This window comes from Sycon ciliatum, chromosome 4 (assembly GCF_964019385.1).
Source record: "Sycon ciliatum chromosome 4, ocSycCili1.1, whole genome shotgun sequence".
Classification (NCBI taxonomy): Eukaryota; Metazoa; Porifera; class Calcarea; order Leucosolenida; family Sycettidae; genus Sycon; species Sycon ciliatum.
The window spans coordinates 36,925,896-36,942,671 of record NC_088646.1 but is presented as its reverse complement, the minus strand read 5'-3'; the positions used below and the strand labels follow the sequence as shown (position 1 = coordinate 36,942,671).

Sequence of the window (16,776 nt, the reverse complement as noted above, 5' to 3'; positions counted from 1 at the left end):
CTCTCTCTCTCTCTCTCTCTCTCTCCTCACTGTATGCTCACATCATTGTGGAGTCGGCCACTTTTGGTGATTGAGTTGAAGCTGTGGATGCCTGCACAGGGGCGTCGGAGGGCATTTTGGGTGGTGCAGTCAGCCATCAGTAGTGCATATTTCGTGGAGGATCCTTGGACTCTCCCTGAGCATTTTGAAAGCCTACAGACCAAATAATCGAAGTTCATGGAATCACAGGGTGCCTGGGATGAAAAGTGATACCGTACTTCCCCACATATAAGCGCATGCGCTTGTAAGCGAAAATTTGCTGCAAAAAATCTTTGGCTGTGTAAACATGTTCGGGTAGAAGCCCATGCGCTTATATGCGCAATACAGGTTTGTCTGTGTCCTAAACAATGGTGTCATCACACTACTTAGTGGTATATTTCGCTCCCGCCTTTTCACCAATAGTGTTCACATATGAGCACTTATATCCGGACCTAAGCACATGCGCTTATATGTGCGGAAATACGGTATGTGACCGTAGCGTGTCCGAAGCCCCAGCTGCAATGTAGCAATGTATGACTGTGGCAAGATCTGCCCCACAGGACAACTCATGACTATGACTATGAGCTTACCCGAGTTACAGTCCCTAACCTTCTTTTTTTCTTCTTTCAAATTTCACATCGGGGCAGCTTTTGTTAACTTCACACGTTGACACAGTGTCTTTTTTTGCATGTTCTCCTTATGTTTAGACATTCCACCGTGAAAGCGGACGTGACCGGCTAGAGATCAGTCCCCAGCTGGCGGTGGTGGCGCAGCAGATCTGTGAGCGTCTAGTCAGCACTGGTGGCATGTCGCTACTAGTCGACTATGGGGAAGCAGAGCCGAGAGCGGAGTTCTCTTTCAGAGTAAGGCTTCCTGTTCAGTGCACGGTGCTGCCAACGGGCAGTTTCACAATGGATGCACCATGTTCAGGTTATCCTATTTGGTCTTTTCTCAGTACACCCAGCAGTACAGTAACGGTGTATGGTGGCATGTTTAAGTATGCTGTTGCTCTTGTCAATACTCCCCCCTGGGCCACGTCCTGCTTGGAAGCGGAAGAAATTTTCCTGCCGTGCTGCGACCCACAGTTATTTGGGAACCCGTGGCCTGGCACGAGGGAAGCATGGATGCAGCGAATGGGATTTTCGGTCTTTGACCACTTTGGTGGTGGGTCTGATCTACTCACCTCCCACCACTTTAGGAGCTGCATCTGCACCTTGATCTTTGAAGGTGGTAGCGTCCCAGCGGATGCGGAAATTTCGGTCTCCAGCCGAGTCTCCTGTGAACCGTGATTTTTTCCCGAAAATTGTAGTTTTCCCAAAGTCCTTTATTCAGTGTGTTTTAGCACACCCCACACCCATCATTGATTTTGGTGCTTGCGGTCGTTGTTGCTGCTGCTTCTGCTGCTGGTGTTGTTTTTCTGCAGTCGTTCCATCAGCACTCTCTGCATGATGCGTTACGAGACCCGGGTAATGCAGACCTGACAGCCGATGTTGACTTTTCGTATTTGCGCCACATTGCAGAGCCTCATGGTTAGTACTTGTACGACACTCCCCCCCCCCCCCCCCCCCTCTCCCTCTCCCTCTCTTACACACTGTCTGTCTGTCTGTCTCTCTCTCTCTCTCTTGGCTTGCATTTCACTGGCCACGAATAGTATGACCACCATACTTTATTGCTCTACATGATCGTGCCCCTTGCTAAAACATACAGGCGGCATGTGCTAGCAGGTTTGGACAATTCCGAAAACTCGGTCCGGAAGATACACCTACGTAGAGCACGTAAACCATTTCCTCCTTCCACCGTCTCTCATATTGGTACGTGTGTTCTTGTGTGTTCACAGTTCAGTGCTATGGCCCAGTTCCTCAAGGTTTCTTTCTCCACTCTCTGGGAATCAAAGAACGCTTACAGGTATGAGTACTGTAAGCCGCCCAATATTTTATATGCGTCACTAAAGTCCCGCGCTTTCTTCGGCCTGTGAGTTTTACGATGGCCAATGTTCATGGAGCACTATAGCTTGAGTGGGCTGATAGTTGTAAGATTGTGCCTGAAGAGCACTACTTTTATAATACTCTCCGGGCCAGATTATCCCAGGCATAGAAACGTATAGCGACGCTCCGTTTCCAGATCGGCAAACACCTTGTGAGCACCAGATAGCAGCGTGAGTCAGTCAGGTAGAACACTGATCTTGTTGAGGACATTGTTCTTGCCAGTGTAGGTGAGTGTAGGTGAGTGTAGGTGAGTGTAGGTGAGTGCAGGTCTCTCCAAAACTATTCAGTTTGTGAAGGCGAAGGGTAGTGTGAAAAGTATTCCCGCGTGTAACTAGGGCTGTGTTTACATGAGGCATTTCAACCCGCCATGTACACAAAATGAATGGCGCGTTTACATGACGATCTCGCGCCAGGTTTGAACAGCACTGCACAAGCAAATTTCGCGCGAAAGTATTCACGTGACCATACAGGGCTCTAGAAGTGGACTTTTGGCGGCATATCAGACCCGGGCCAACTGTCTTCATGTTAACGCTCCCCTATTTTGTCTATCGTACAGACTTTCAACCCGGGCTGAAATTTCTCATGTAAACACAGCCTAGGTCATGTCGTCTAGACTACGAACTAGCAGAAAATGCCACAGAGTAACACTCTTTTCCTCATGGAATTGGAATTTTTTTTCTGCGTTTTCCCGAAGGGACAGACTCGTACTCTATTCTGAACCTATGTGCAGAGTTGCAAACTTGACTCTACAAAAGCTCTACACTCGTAGTTTCATTGTGATATTAGGGACCTTTCGCATTTGCTACGAATCGAATGCGAAACGAAAGTTTGATTCGGCTCGTCATCGTTTCGTTGAAAACAGAATTCAGGTTTCGCAAGTCGTAATGCAAATGTGCATGGCAACTACGAATACGGCCGGTAGCTTGGCGTACGGGTGTGTTCGCGCACACGTGCATGGATCATGGAATCAAGGGAAAAAATGTGTACCTGGCAAAACATGTGTACCTGGCAAAAAAATGTGTACCTGACAGATTCGGAGAGTGCCACGAATGAAGAGGCTTCCATTCGTGAAAACGAGCTCTCCGCGGCGACTCTGACTAATCCTCGAACCCAGGTGACGAATCAGCATTTGTTTCGTATCCGTCCGCGTGGTGCGAAAGGTCCCTATTAAATATATAATAGAGAGGTTCTGCTACACAGAACCACGTACTACAGTCCATTTCAAAACTATAGACGCGTAGTGTTTTGCAAAATTCGATGGGATTTATTTAAATATTTTTTGTTTTTTCTCCAGATTCCGTCTCTGCATCGCTTCACAATTCTGGCTATATACTTTGTTTTCGCTACAATTGAAGTTTATTTTTAGGCCAGGTTTTCCGGTTTTACATGTAATTTCTGTTTTGAAGGGTTTGACCAGTTTGTTTTAAGGGTTTGACCAGTTTGTTTCGGATTTTTGCTCCTGCTGAGACAGTGCTGCGCCCAGACCATCGCGGCCGCGCGGGTGCATTTTTGTACGGGTCCTGGTAGCCTCGTGGTTTCGATCCGTGATTTCCAGTACAAGTGTGGGGCATTCGAATCCCATCACGCCTCCTGCCTTTTTTCCTCTTCTTTTCTGCATGTTTTGGATCTTGTTGGGTGAAATACAGTAGAGATGATAATTATATTTTCTCTTTTTGATTTGATTTGAGCTTCCCTGTTCCCTTCACCTGACACAACGAGTGACCGTGGTTTCACTCACGCCAGTTGCAAGGTGAGTTCGACGACGAGGATTTCGGATACTCAAGCGTCAATCAAAATCCAGCTCTTGTTCGAAGAAACAATGAACACGACTAATCATATTTTTCTCGGCATCACTGAGATTCTTACGGGCCTTGGAAGCCATTACAGCCGGGCACTCAGAAAATGCAAACAAGAAGAAGATTCATTTGAGACTTTCATTTCTTTTGAGACTTTCCTCACACCTTTTCATTTGCGACTTTGCGTGTTTTGCATCTTTTGTATTTCCCGCGGCGACGAAGAAAAACCTGAAAAACACATCTGAAAACCAGAAAACACTCATGCAAAACTCACGGCTGTCGTGCGCTACAGTACGTACGGCTCGTACGTATGAGTTCACGCGTCTATAGTTTTGAATTTTTTTTTTTTTTTTAGACCTGACACTGCATTTATTCGCACAGCAGAAAAGCAATCAACAGAAAATCACGGAATCATAGCAAACAAAACAAGATCATCGGATAATAAAAGTGTGGCTAGACACGGCTACTCCGCAAGAGTCTCAGTCACGCAACTGACAGTCGTTGACTGCCAGCACAACAGGAGTGGCAGCATCCAAACGACTGCGGTAGGGAGAAGCACGGTGACCACGGAGGCTCATGTTGCAGGATCGAACCAAAGCAAAGGAGACAAGAGAGCGGATACAGGACATGACGGAGGAGTAGGGTTCATGCCGCTTCTCCGAAACCATATGGCCAAGACGCTTCAGGAAAGCGTGGGCTACCTTGCCGCACCCACCAGATGCACTGAATACCAGTGGGAGAAAGGAAGCATGCTCCACCTCCCTGACGCGTTCTTCGTAGGCCCTTCTCTTCTGCTGTTCGTGCTTGGCATAGGTGGACGCGGGAGTTGAGGAAGTGTTCGAGCGCGCATGAGGGTTAAAAACCCGAACATCACAGAACGTGCGCTCAAAACGACTTCCCCAGACACCAGATGCCGCCACATCAAGACGAGCACCATCTTCCAAGATGGCAGAGCGATACCGGAGCCTTTCACCCTCCAGGGGCTGCAGAGGAGGTTCTATCTTCACATCCGTTGCCACTTCACGCAGTAGGTCGGCTGTCAGGTCGCGGATCGTGTTATGGCGGAGAGCCGGGTATCCACCAGTTGGGCACGAAAGAGCATGGCTGGTGTTAAATGCCTTGCCACACACACAAGTGGATGGCAGGCGGGGAGGGACCCAGCCGAACCGCAGACAGAGTGCGTCTCTGAAGGCGCCTTTGTGGAGGACAAACCCGAACTGCTTCAGGGGCCGGCAAGTGAGCCAGTTGGACGCTCCTTTCTCGGCCGCCATCCCCAGGGTTCGCTGGGTGGGCGCATCACATGTGGCCAAGAGCTGACTGGCTTGGTCTCGAGCGGCTCTCCTGGTTGCTGCTGCTGCAGTTAGCTTGGCAGCATGGATGGTGGTGGGCACTTCGTCCATGTTGGTATCTTGGTCCAGTATCCGGCTCACGAGGATGTTGGTGACAGCAACAGACATATTGTATTGGTCCGTCAAAGACCTCGGGTCAATGAGACCAAGACCACCTTCTCGACACGGGAGGGACAGTATGGCGCGCTCTTCGTCACCAGGTGCGGGGCGACTGGTTAGAGCAGGGATGAACCGCTGTCGGATGGAGTGCTCCAGCGGGTCTAGCAGTCCGCTGATGCCTGGGACCGTCCGGGCCACAAACGACCACTTGTGGCGGAGGCCATGAATAAAAGCAGCGTATGCCGCTTGTGGCTGAGTGGTGGCGAAGTCAGCCAGTCGTCCAACCTCTAGCGCCCATGTCTCTACCTTCTCTGTGACATATTGCTTGCAGAATTCGGGAGACCCAAGTACCGCACCGAGATGCCGCCAGCCATCCGTGCGAATCTGGACTGCCGTGTCAGCAAACAGGGATTCTGCTTCCTGAAGATGCTCCGGCTTCACAACAAGAACCGACTTGGCATCATTGGGGAAGTACCCATATGCTGGGCCTCGTTGCTTAAGCAGTGACCACCAGTGATGCAGCTTTCGAATGGTGGAAGCGGCAGTGGAGTCGTCTGCATGCCACGACTGGAGTGCTCCGCTCTGAGACACTTCCTGGATGAGAGGAACGGTTGCCAGGGCATACATAGCCATGGCTAGTGGATCGCCCTGCGTGGTGCCTTCACAAGACAGGAGACATTCACCATCCACAAACAGCCGAGTCGGGCTGCGGTAGCTGTTGATCAGTGCCGGAGCAATGGTGGGGCAGGTGTGCTGGATATTGTGCAGTGAGACAGCACGGTTAAGGGAGTTAAATGCGTTTGACACATCTGCAAACAGAACGCCTTCCGCCTCGTCTTCCTGAAATGCTGTTTGCATAGCATGTATTGCTGCTTCTATGCCACACTCTTGACCCGCACATAGCTGTAGGCAGCCAGCTGACTTTTGTATTGAAGATGAGGCGCATCGCAGGATGGCTTTCCCGATGATGCGACGGGCCACTTCTCCGATCCCAATCGGTCTGACACCCGGTTGTTTATCTAGTGGTATGAGGCGGCTGGCCAAGAAAGCTTCCAATGCTGTGGGGTCAACATAGGACGAGGCGATGCGGCGGGCACAGCTGGCCAGTGAATCGCAGAGGTCATCAGATGCTCCGTGAAAAGCTGTGCACATTCTGCGCCACGACGCAGCGTCTAGTCCAGAGGGTCCTGCAGCACCTTGTGTGTGGAGGGCTGCCTCGCGTATGGCCTCCCGGGTGATGCTGGAGTAGAGAACTGGATACGGTGACGGAGGGACATCTCCTGTAATCATCGCCGTCGCATTTGCTGGTGCCGCGGGAGGGTGTTTGCTCTTGAGAATGTCCAGAACTGTCTGGCCATTGATGGTGGTGCCCACGGAGTGTACTCCGCCCTTCTGGTCTTCAGACAACGTGCGGATTGCAGCACTGGTTTTGCCTGTGGTGATGAGGTTGGCAAAGGTACGAGCTTGGTCCTGCGGCTGAGCCTTGCCTTGGAAGGCTGTGGAAGATTGCACTAGAGATTGGATAGTCCGGGCTTCTATCATCAGTTCGTTGATGTTGCCTTCCTCCCAGAGTAGCATGCGGCGCTGTAGACAGGTGATGTGCTCCTGTCTGGTTGCAGAGCGGTGCGGACATTGCAGGAGCAGCTGAGTGGCCACTGCAGCTGCTTTCAGAGACTTGCCTTCACCTGCACATTTGTCACCAAACTGTTTGTAGAGTGTTGCAAGGAGCTTCACAAACTTTGATCCGACTGACCCGGAAGGGAGGAAAAGTAGGTTAGGCCTAAAATGCACCACTTCTTCATATGCAGCATCTACAATTTGTGCAGACGAGTTTGAATCGTGGGTCCCAACTGTGATGTTGCAATTTGCTTCCAGATATGGGGGGAGCTGGGCTGGATCCGGTGCTTGGGGCTCCTCAGTAACAGATTGGCTTTGTGCTAGGTTGGCCAGCAACTCTGCATCATGCCCTAGGGTGTCGTCATTACTGTCAACTCGATCTGTGGCACTGATGCTTGCTGCATGCTGCTGGTCCAGTATGTCCCGTGCTAGTTGTTGAGAGCTCGACACAGGCATGGCATGCAGGTCAACCCTATTGACGTCACTGGAGGTGGTGGGGGCTACCTGACCAGGTTGTGAGCATGGTGCCGTTGGTGGTCCTGTGGATGTCGGGTTTCGGCATTCCGTGAGCAGGGCTTCAGTGAGTGCAGCAGCTACCAGCTCTTCCGGGGTGGCTACTGAGGATGACGGTTGGTTGTCGGTACTTGTATCTGTCACTGCTACGGGTACGGGTGACGGTTGGGATGTCGAGGGGCTGTTGTTTCGGCATCTGCTTTTTTTTCCCGGGAGACAATTCTGACACTCGCGGCCCTCCTTCTTGCATTCACACCGAACGCAGGTGCCATTGCCGTTGCACCGGCAACAAGTGGCACTCTGCATCAGTGGGCTTGCAGGAGAGACGCGCTGAGGCCTGAAAATCCACAGAAAACTACAGAGCTCGAAAAGCCAACGTGGGTTCAAATTTCTCCACAAGTCATACATTGTATATAGTTTTGAAATGGACTGTAAACCCCGGGATTTTTCGTACGTTGCACCGGTTCTGCTGTACTTTTTTGCTAGCAATTTAAAAAAAAATTTTTTATACAGTACATTGTACAGACTGTCCCTGCGGGAATTTACGGAAAAAGTCATCGAAAACTTGCGCAAGAAATTGCGGCAGAAAACAACAAAAACGCGGCGAAAAGTGCGGAACTTGCCAGGAACGCGCGGAATTATTGGCAGGAAATTGCGGATTTGGGCCAAATCACGAAATTTGTTGCATCATTAGAATCGCTATTTCAGTATTTGCGTACTGTGCAAATAACCCACGTACAGGATCATGGAAAGCACTGTATAGTGTATACTGCGTGAAAAGTGCAGAAAAATGTAAAAAGAAGTGCAGAAAACAACAAAAAACGCGGGAAATCGGGGACTTTTCAGAAATTTGCGGGTTTTGGCCAAAATCGCGAAATACGTGTACGTGTGAAGAGCAAAAACCAGTACTGATAAATTGGTAATGCAGGCCAAGCAGAGAGGAACGCAAAGCAGACAATCACCTTTACATTGTAATCTCTTACAAATAACACATACATATACATGTAGCTTCATAAGCAGAAAACGAGATATTGTGAGCGCGACAGACTCACACACACACACACACACACACACACACACACACACACACGCGCGCGCACACACGAGCGCACACACAACCCCCCCCCCCCCCCCACAGACTTGGGTCCGGCGGATTCTGCCGGCAGAAAATTGGCAGAATTCGGTACTTTTTCTGGTAAGTTTCATGCATGTTTGGTATGTGGATAAAGAAATGGAGCAGAATTCGAGGAATTGCCCGCCATAAAGTTTGTATGGTTCTGCCAATTTCACTGCTTTTCGAGCAGAATCTGCCACCTTTTCGAGCAGAATCCACCGGTTCCTACCACGGACACACACCACGAGACCATAAATCTGAAACGGCATGCATTTTGACACACACGCACACATGCACACACACACACACACACACACACACACACACACAGTCACACACACACAACACACACACACACACACACACACACCACGAGACCATACATCTGAAACGGCATGCGTTTCGACAGGCTTTAGAAGGCCACGAGTTAGGTGATCCACATCAAGGCAATACACACCACCAGCCCAGCTACATGTACCGATATCTCATACTAGACAGCAACTGAACGCGGCACACATACTACACACAAGAGCGCGTACAGCGGCAACTTTCTCCTTATGCTTACGGTTGTCGAATACAGCATTGACGACACACAGAGGAACACAAACTAGGGTCTACAATGTACATGTATACACAGCTATGCGTTTGCGTGTTTTCATGCTCCCTTCAAAGGTTTATGTATACGGCATGTATGATTTATGTTGCTTGAGTACGCCCACTTTGAAGGTCGAAGTTGGATTATACAGGGCGTGAACAGGTGAGATTTTTATGTCTAGCTGTTAATTACCCTTACCTTAGCCCACCAAGGAAATCGGAATAATCAAACTCGATGGTGCTCCAACTTCATTTCGACGTAGAAAATTCGCTGTTTGAACATCTCAATTTCAAAGGGTAACCACTGATTTCGATGTGAAAAACGTTTCCTGATCGCCATAAAAAAATTCCTGCCGACACACACCATAACAAGCTCCAAGTTCACAAACAGTGGCCACAAACGGTTGCTCGTCATGAAGGTGGTTCGACACTTTCGACCAAATTCGTTCACTTCCGTATTCAGTTGACAATTATTTTTTGCTGTCATCAAGACTTATTCGGGCCCAAAAGCGCAAAAATCAGTGTAAGTCTCGATTAGTGGCAGAGATATGTTTTTTGCACGCTTGAGGATGGACTGAGTACAGAAACAGAAAATAGGGAGGTTCCAGAGTACGATTTTTCGTGCCAAAATCCGTAGAGGCGCTACGGATTTTTTATACGTCGTTTTCGAGCAGTGAAATGTTCCGGAGTACGGAACTTATGTGTTTGCCGTCATAAATATAAAGCGGGATTCACAGAAGCTTTTTTGCGATGCGACACGCGATGCGACGCGATCTGCGATGGATGCGTGCGATGCGAACTCGCGAAATACCATTCACAGAAGAAAGCGGGATTCACAGAAGCTTTTTTGTGATGCGACACGCGATGCGACAGGCGCGAAACCGGGAAAACCCCAAATCGCAGCCATGTCGCGGCCCACGCAACTGCCGCAACTGGGCCATCGCAGAAGTTGAGCTTGGCTCAACTTTTGCGATGCGATGCGATGCGACAAGCGATTTGGTGTACGATTTTGACCTTTTCTACAGCAAAGTTGTACAAAGGTGCAAGAGTTGCCTATAAATTTTTAGAAGTTGTGTCAAACCGCGCGAATGTCATGGTGACGTACCCAAATCAGCAAAACTTTGTCGCATCGCTGACTTCTTCTGTGAATGGTATTTCGCGAGTTCGCATCGCACGCATCCATCGCAGATCGCGTCGCATCGCGTGTCGCATCGCAAAAAAGCTTCTGTGAATCCCGCTTTAGGGCCTGGTCAGACTGCGGCAAATTTTGGTTGCCTGACGAAAAAGGAACAGCGTCCAGAATTTGAATCGCGATCACACTACACATGTGGGGAGAGCGAAAATTCAAACTTCATTTCGAGCGTCAAGTGGTAATCTCCACGAACGACGTCAAATCCCTTCACCTTGGGGATCGCCAACACCTTCAGTGCAATCCTTGCAACCATCCTTATGAGTTTTGTTGTTGTCCGTGGTCAATTAGCTCCTCGATATCGAGATGAAAAAATCAGTGATTATCAGCGTCAATGGCGTATCAGCGTCAAATCCTGTTTGGAGCGGAAAAGCATGGTCCGTTCTTGCTTTTTTTTTGGAGCGTCAACTCTCGCTTTTGCCGCTCTGGCGGCAAGTTACTATGGAGATTCGGATTATAATCCTAGGATTATTTCGATTTTGCCGCAGTCTGACCAGGCCCTTAGGGAGGTTCCGGAGTACGATTTTTCGTGCCAAAATCCGTAGAGGCGCTACGGATTTTTTATACGTCGTTTTCGAGCAGTGAACTGTTCCGGAGTACGGAACTTATGTGTTTGCCGTCATTGCCTAGGTTACGATCACAAACACGTCACATTCCCGCGCTATGCCTTTTTATTTTGAAAATTTGTACCGAAATCAAAACTTCCCGCGTAAAATCCATGTTTCTCGTACCAAATTTGTACGCGAAAAATCTTTCTGCACCCGATGACGCAAAATCTCCATACGAAACATGGTTCGTGTGAAAGCCAGTCCACACGGATTCTCCGTGCCGAAAAATCGTATGGAGCACGCCTGGAAAAAATCCGTAGCGCCCACACGGATTTTGACACGGAAAATCGTACCCCGGAACCTCTCTATTGCCTAGGTTACGATCGCAAACACGTCACATTCCCGCGCCATGCTTTTTTTTGAAAATTTGTACCGAAATCAAAACTTCCCGCGGAAAATCGATGTTTCTCGTACCAAATTTGTACGCGAAAATTCTTTCTGCACCCGATGACGCAAAATCTCCATACGAAACATGGTTCGTGTGAAAGCCATGGCGCCAGTCCACACGGATTCTCCGTGCCGAAAAATCGTATGGAGCACGCCTGGAAAAAATCCGTAGCGCCCACACGGATTTTGGCACGGAAAATCGTACCCCAGAACCTCTCTATTAGTACGTAGCATGCTCGAACAGTGTTACACCCCGCCACATGTACTCTGTACGCTCAGTTTTCACACGGAGTCCAGTCCGTGTGAAGCGCGCTTCACACGGAAAACGGTATGAAAAAATCAGCATGAAACTTGATCCCGTACCGCGGCGAAGTTTCCATACGTACTTTGGCACGTTTTACCTCTGGCAGAACCTAACTATTGGTGTGTTTGTGCATGTGCCCTTGCTACCAGGTGCTGCTAAAGAAATCCAACGAAGAACAGCGCAAGCAGCTTATCAGTGGACTGCAGCACCTGACGAGCCCTAAGCAAATGGGCATGCGCTTCAAGATGTTCGCCATGACTCCTAAGCAGTGTGTCGTCGCACCACCACCATTTGTCTTGCGAGACACAGCAGCCACGCCATGAAGCATGCGGTGACATTGGATCAACGAAATTCAATTGTTACACGAGAGTGGTCAAACCCGTACGGCATAGCCCAGAACCACCCAGACAAAACAGCCTAATCAGCCCCAGACAAAACGGCACATTTTACTATCTCTTTTCATTGAAGCTTTATTCTGTTGAAGTTAGAAGACCATGTCATGGGGGTACTGTCCCTTGTGCAGGGTGAACTTGGCACGCAAGTAGTACAGAAGCTCTGGTGTCTTCTTCACGCTCTCCAAGATGGCAGCATCAACTGCCTTCTGGTCAGCCTTACGCTCATCAGATGCCTTGTAGGTCTAGAAGATAAGCAGACAGTGAGTAGACAGTAAGAGCTTTGTTAGGAGAAACAAAGGCGTGCATTATCTCACAGAAAAAACAGGCATGGAGGATTAACAATAATTTTACACTACACGCTAAAAGGCCCGTCACGAGCTGTCACGAGGTACCGATCGCAGAAGTAACTCTTAGTTGAAGAAAGATCAACTTTTGCGACATGCGACGTACTGTACAGGCAGAAAATTTCGTCGGTCAATAATTTCGTCCAACTCCAAAGAAAGGGATTTCGTCCGGTTGAAAATTTAGTCCACGGACTATAACAGTGTATAGAAACGCTTGACAAATCAACATTCGTCCGTCATTTAATTTAGTCCCAAAGCCCCTTGGACGAAAAAGACGAAATTAAATTCCAGACGAATATTTCTGCTTGTACAGTACATGAATGGTGTACAGTGTTTTACTGTGGGTGCACGTGCAGTACTACGAGTACTACTGCACAGGAATGTCTCAAACACCAAACAGATTGCGAGCAGTATGTCACCGCCGCAGGTCGTGTCGCAGAAAGTTGTATTGTGAATCGGGCTGGAGGTTACATTTACCCAGCAACACTGGGGACGAAAACGCACGTCATAAATTTGGATATGTGAACAGTCAAAATGGACAGTTGGGCCTGTTACCGAAACGTTTGCATCGTTTTCGCGCGTCCACACGGATCGCATGCTTGTCATGTGAGGAATGGTGCCGTACGAGTGTTGTCAACTAATAACTTGACTGTATTGGTGCTCCCACGATAATAAAAGTGCTGACATGAAGAACTTTCAAGGATCCTTTGCGCTCATGCAGATTTGTGAAAAGGGGAGACTAGCACTGACTAGCTCTGACCGTGTAAACCCTACTTGTAGCCTGAACTAGTGGCCAAGTGGCGGATACATTGCCATTTCATCCTGCTGGCATGTTCGAAAAGCTGCTGAGGTGTTTGCAGTGGAATATTATCAAGTACCGCTAATCCACACAATATAAGCCAGTGCAGGTATGCCTGTGAAAGAAAAGGTGCACAATCCAGCACGCAAAGACTTTAGCATTGACTGATTTGTTGTAACAGTATTGAAGGCTGTGATCGTTTGGTCAAATCCATATCCAAGTCCATAGGAGCCACTAGATTTGCAATGATCTGATTTGGATCCGGGCAACCCTGCCCCTGGAGCAAGGTTGGGCGGACCCAACTGATTAATTTTTGCCAAACAAGACGTTTGTACGTATCTGGTGGGTAACAACGTATGTAGTACATTATGCCCGTTGATAAACAGTGCACCACCATGCAACTGAGCAGGATAGGTATGAACCCTGGACTAACTTTTCAACTGCAGTCTTTCTACGTCAACAAGGTCACAGCGCTGTGACAAAACGACGCAATAAGGTAAGCGATTCATTCCGATCTGGGATCTGATGAAATGATCACAGCCTAAAAGATCAGCCTTTCCTGTATGCACACTAGAAGGCATCTCATCACTGCAAGCAATATAAACTTACCGTCTGGGTCTCCTCGAACATTTCACCCTCGGCCTTGGACTTGCGAGCCTTGGTCTGACGACGGAAGTAAGAATCATCAACACGCTCTGGGATGTTGACCTTGCTGATGTCCACGCGGGTCTGAGTGGCAATGACGTAGGTCTGGTCAACTCTTCTCAGAGGGCAGCCATTGACACGGTATGGGCCTGAAAAGAAATAACAGTGCAAGTGACAAAGCATATTCGATATCCATGTCCAAGTACAAAAGTACAATCACATGTCAATTACTAGCAAGGGTACATAAACCCCCCCCCCCCCCTCCCCGGAGTGTGCAATGCCTGATCCAGCTCTGGAAAGGTCTTGGTCGAGCGTAGTAGGATCTTCTGATGTCATGCGTACGCTCCACGGCAGCGCAAGGCTGGTCTCGAGGTAGAGCACCGTTGTTTTTGATCCGAGAGTCCCCCCGGCTCCCCTCAGATGTGTACGGTATTATGACGCAAATATCCGATTACGCTTGACCAAGACCCTAATCAGAGCTGGATCAGGCGTTGCGCACCCTGGGGGGTTATGTACTCGTGCTACTAGTATGCAAACTTCAGTCATCCAAACATGTTGATTAACCAAACCAGTGGCAATCTGTACAACATCAGGTGAATTCGTTAACGGATCATATAACTGTGCACACGTAACAGGGCAGTGGAAGAGTATGTAGCTCCAATTGACGAGGGGAGAATTCCCCGACAGACTGTGTATTGTTCAGTGAGTGGTGCTTTCAACACAAACTCCAACTGAAGAGCAGATCAACCTAACAGGCTTGCTCCACTTGATTAAGTTCCTGATCATCCCAAACAAACATACCCAAAGAAAAAACACTTCTCTGGCAAAGAGGAAATGTGAACAGCAATACCACAACTTACCAGTGACCAGGAGAAGTCCCGACTTCAACTGCTTCAGGAAAACAACACGCTGTGAAAGGACAAAGAAGTTACACCACACAGAGGCAACTGTATGAAGCCATGAAAGGTAAGTTTCCAATCTGCTCACAGTATGGCATGCATACCTTTCCACGGTGAGCGTTGGCGAGAAGGATGAGCACTGTACCAGGCTGGATAGACTTGCGCAGGCGAGTTGGCTTGTTGATCTTGCGGTTCTTGAGCTTGGGGCGAACATCCTCGGTAGGGTACATCTTGGGCTACACAAGGCAAATATTAAACAGCACATAAGCATCAGTCACACACATTACATCTCCTGTAACAACCTATGCAATTGCATAATAGTTAATTATTACACTACAAGGGGCAATCTAAAGTTACGAAAATGTATCCTCATTTGGGATTACTACTGCAACACATGCACACCGAGCTCCAGTGCGCCTTGGTCATGTAATTGACATTACTGTAGTTTCCATGTTTCTGATCGGCTACCTATTTTAGACAAGGTGGTGCACTACACTACGAGGACAATATAAACTCCTGATCAGGACATCTGCACATCCTGGCAGTGTGGTTGAGTGTCAAGTATGCCTACAGTTTGGGTCCCCAATCCCTTCGTCACAAGCGGCACCACGTCCAGGCCCAAGTGCAACATTAACTTGAATGCTTATCTGCGTAATGCACTTTCACTAGCAACTGTTGATATGGCCACGCAGCGGGCGCCACGTGGGATTCATTTAGCCAGCAACTAAATAACCTGTGCAAATAATAACGTGATGGGAAAACTACATGCGACAATATTATCTGATGTGCCCATGCAATTAACCACACACGCGTCGCATGTGAGTGATGCTGATCACCCTACCCCAAGTTCCCAACATGCAGCAGGTGCTTTCATGCTAAGACTGCATTTGTATTGAAATGTTTAGCACAATTTGTTCGTTGGCTTACGGGTGCATGATGCAAGTGCTTATTATGTATGTGCTGAACGTCAAATCAGCTGCACTGAGCCGGTAAAAATCAAAGCGAATACAATTGATTTCCACAAATGAACTCACAGTGCTACGGACAGGAATGTTCCTGGTGGTACCATTCTTAGATCCACGCATTGGCTTGCTAACAAACCGAGACTCGGGCTTCTTTGCAGCTGGTGCCACCGTTTTCCTCTTTTTATACGAGGCACGTCTGGCAAACATTTTTGAACGGCTGTACCGCGATACCCCTCCGGGAAGGAGGGGGTTTCTCGATCCTCGCTCACCCATGTCTATTGAACGATATAAATCACATAGGACACAACACGTTCGTCCTCATTCCATGAAGTTTCCACGATCCCCAACGCACCGGCGTACCTGGTTCCAACTCAAGAGCTTCAAAGGAAAAAAAGAAAGACAAGAAAAGCAGAAAGCCTCCGATACCAACCTCGTGCCCGGGCACGCGTTTCGTGCAAGCAGACGCGAGACGTAGACGTGTACGTGTACGTGTACATGACTGCATGCATGCGCATGCCATGCTAGGCCGTCATGCATGCACAGGTAGATGCGTGATCTGAATACTAGTACACGTTATGTCCACGTTATAACGCGTTCACGAAGGAGGTTTTTTTACTATTAGTATTACATTAATTTTATAATTATTATTTTTACGTCGAAGAAGAGTTTATCGCAACTTCGAGTTTCTTGCTCAATGCAAACATCACTGATCAGGTGACTTGCGCAGGCGAAGGGGAAGCTCTATGTAGGGACTTCAATTGAAAAACCAAATTCGCGAGTTTTGCATAAAACGCTAGTTTTTCTAAACCGGGAAGGTGTGAGAAACAACCTGTGAAAATTTGAACCCAAAATTCCAAGGCAATCTAGAGTTATAGTCGATTGAAGATCGGAAAACGGGGGAGAAAGTAGTCACAGAAGTAAATGCAAGTATGTATGTGAGCCGTGTGGTTTCCGTCCAGCACTGCACTATCTGGTACATACATGGCGATACAGGATGTGTGCATGCATGCAGTGTGCACGCATGCCGTGCGCGCCTACTTGCACAAGTCACACGTTTTCACCGTCACTGCTTCTACAGCGTGCGCGCAGTTCACTCGATTTTTTTCGTCTACCACCAGGAAATCGCCGTGGGCTGGTTTCTGTGATCATCTTCCTT

General features: G+C 48.5%; 2 protein-coding genes across 2 annotated transcripts in view; one reads left to right on the top strand and one right to left on the bottom strand.

Moving 5' to 3' along the window:
- Positions 1-11,990, top strand: part of LOC135815960 (protein arginine methyltransferase NDUFAF7, mitochondrial-like) — a 19,197-nt gene extending 7,207 nt beyond the window's left edge. Inside the window, exons 10-13 of the mRNA XM_065329313.1 lie at positions 726-881; positions 1,442-1,547; positions 1,856-1,923; positions 11,723-11,990. Coding sequence (XP_065185385.1) covers positions 726-881; positions 1,442-1,547; positions 1,856-1,923; positions 11,723-11,896 — 504 coding nt within the window. The 3' untranslated portion in view covers positions 11,897-11,990. The remainder of the gene's footprint in view (positions 1-725; positions 882-1,441; positions 1,548-1,855; positions 1,924-11,722) is intronic.
- Positions 11,991-12,025: 35 nt separating this feature from the next.
- Positions 12,026-16,066, bottom strand: LOC135815963 (large ribosomal subunit protein eL6-like). Its single transcript, XM_065329319.1, has 6 exons — positions 15,981-16,066; positions 15,690-15,895; positions 14,760-14,891; positions 14,617-14,665; positions 13,721-13,905; positions 12,026-12,210 (listed from the first exon to the last, which is right to left on the bottom strand). Exons 2-6 carry the CDS (start codon positions 15,891-15,893, stop codon positions 12,058-12,060), a joined length of 723 nt encoding a protein of 240 aa, XP_065185391.1. The 5' UTR covers positions 15,894-15,895; positions 15,981-16,066; the 3' UTR covers positions 12,026-12,057.
- Between the last annotated feature and the right edge of the window lie 710 nt (positions 16,067-16,776).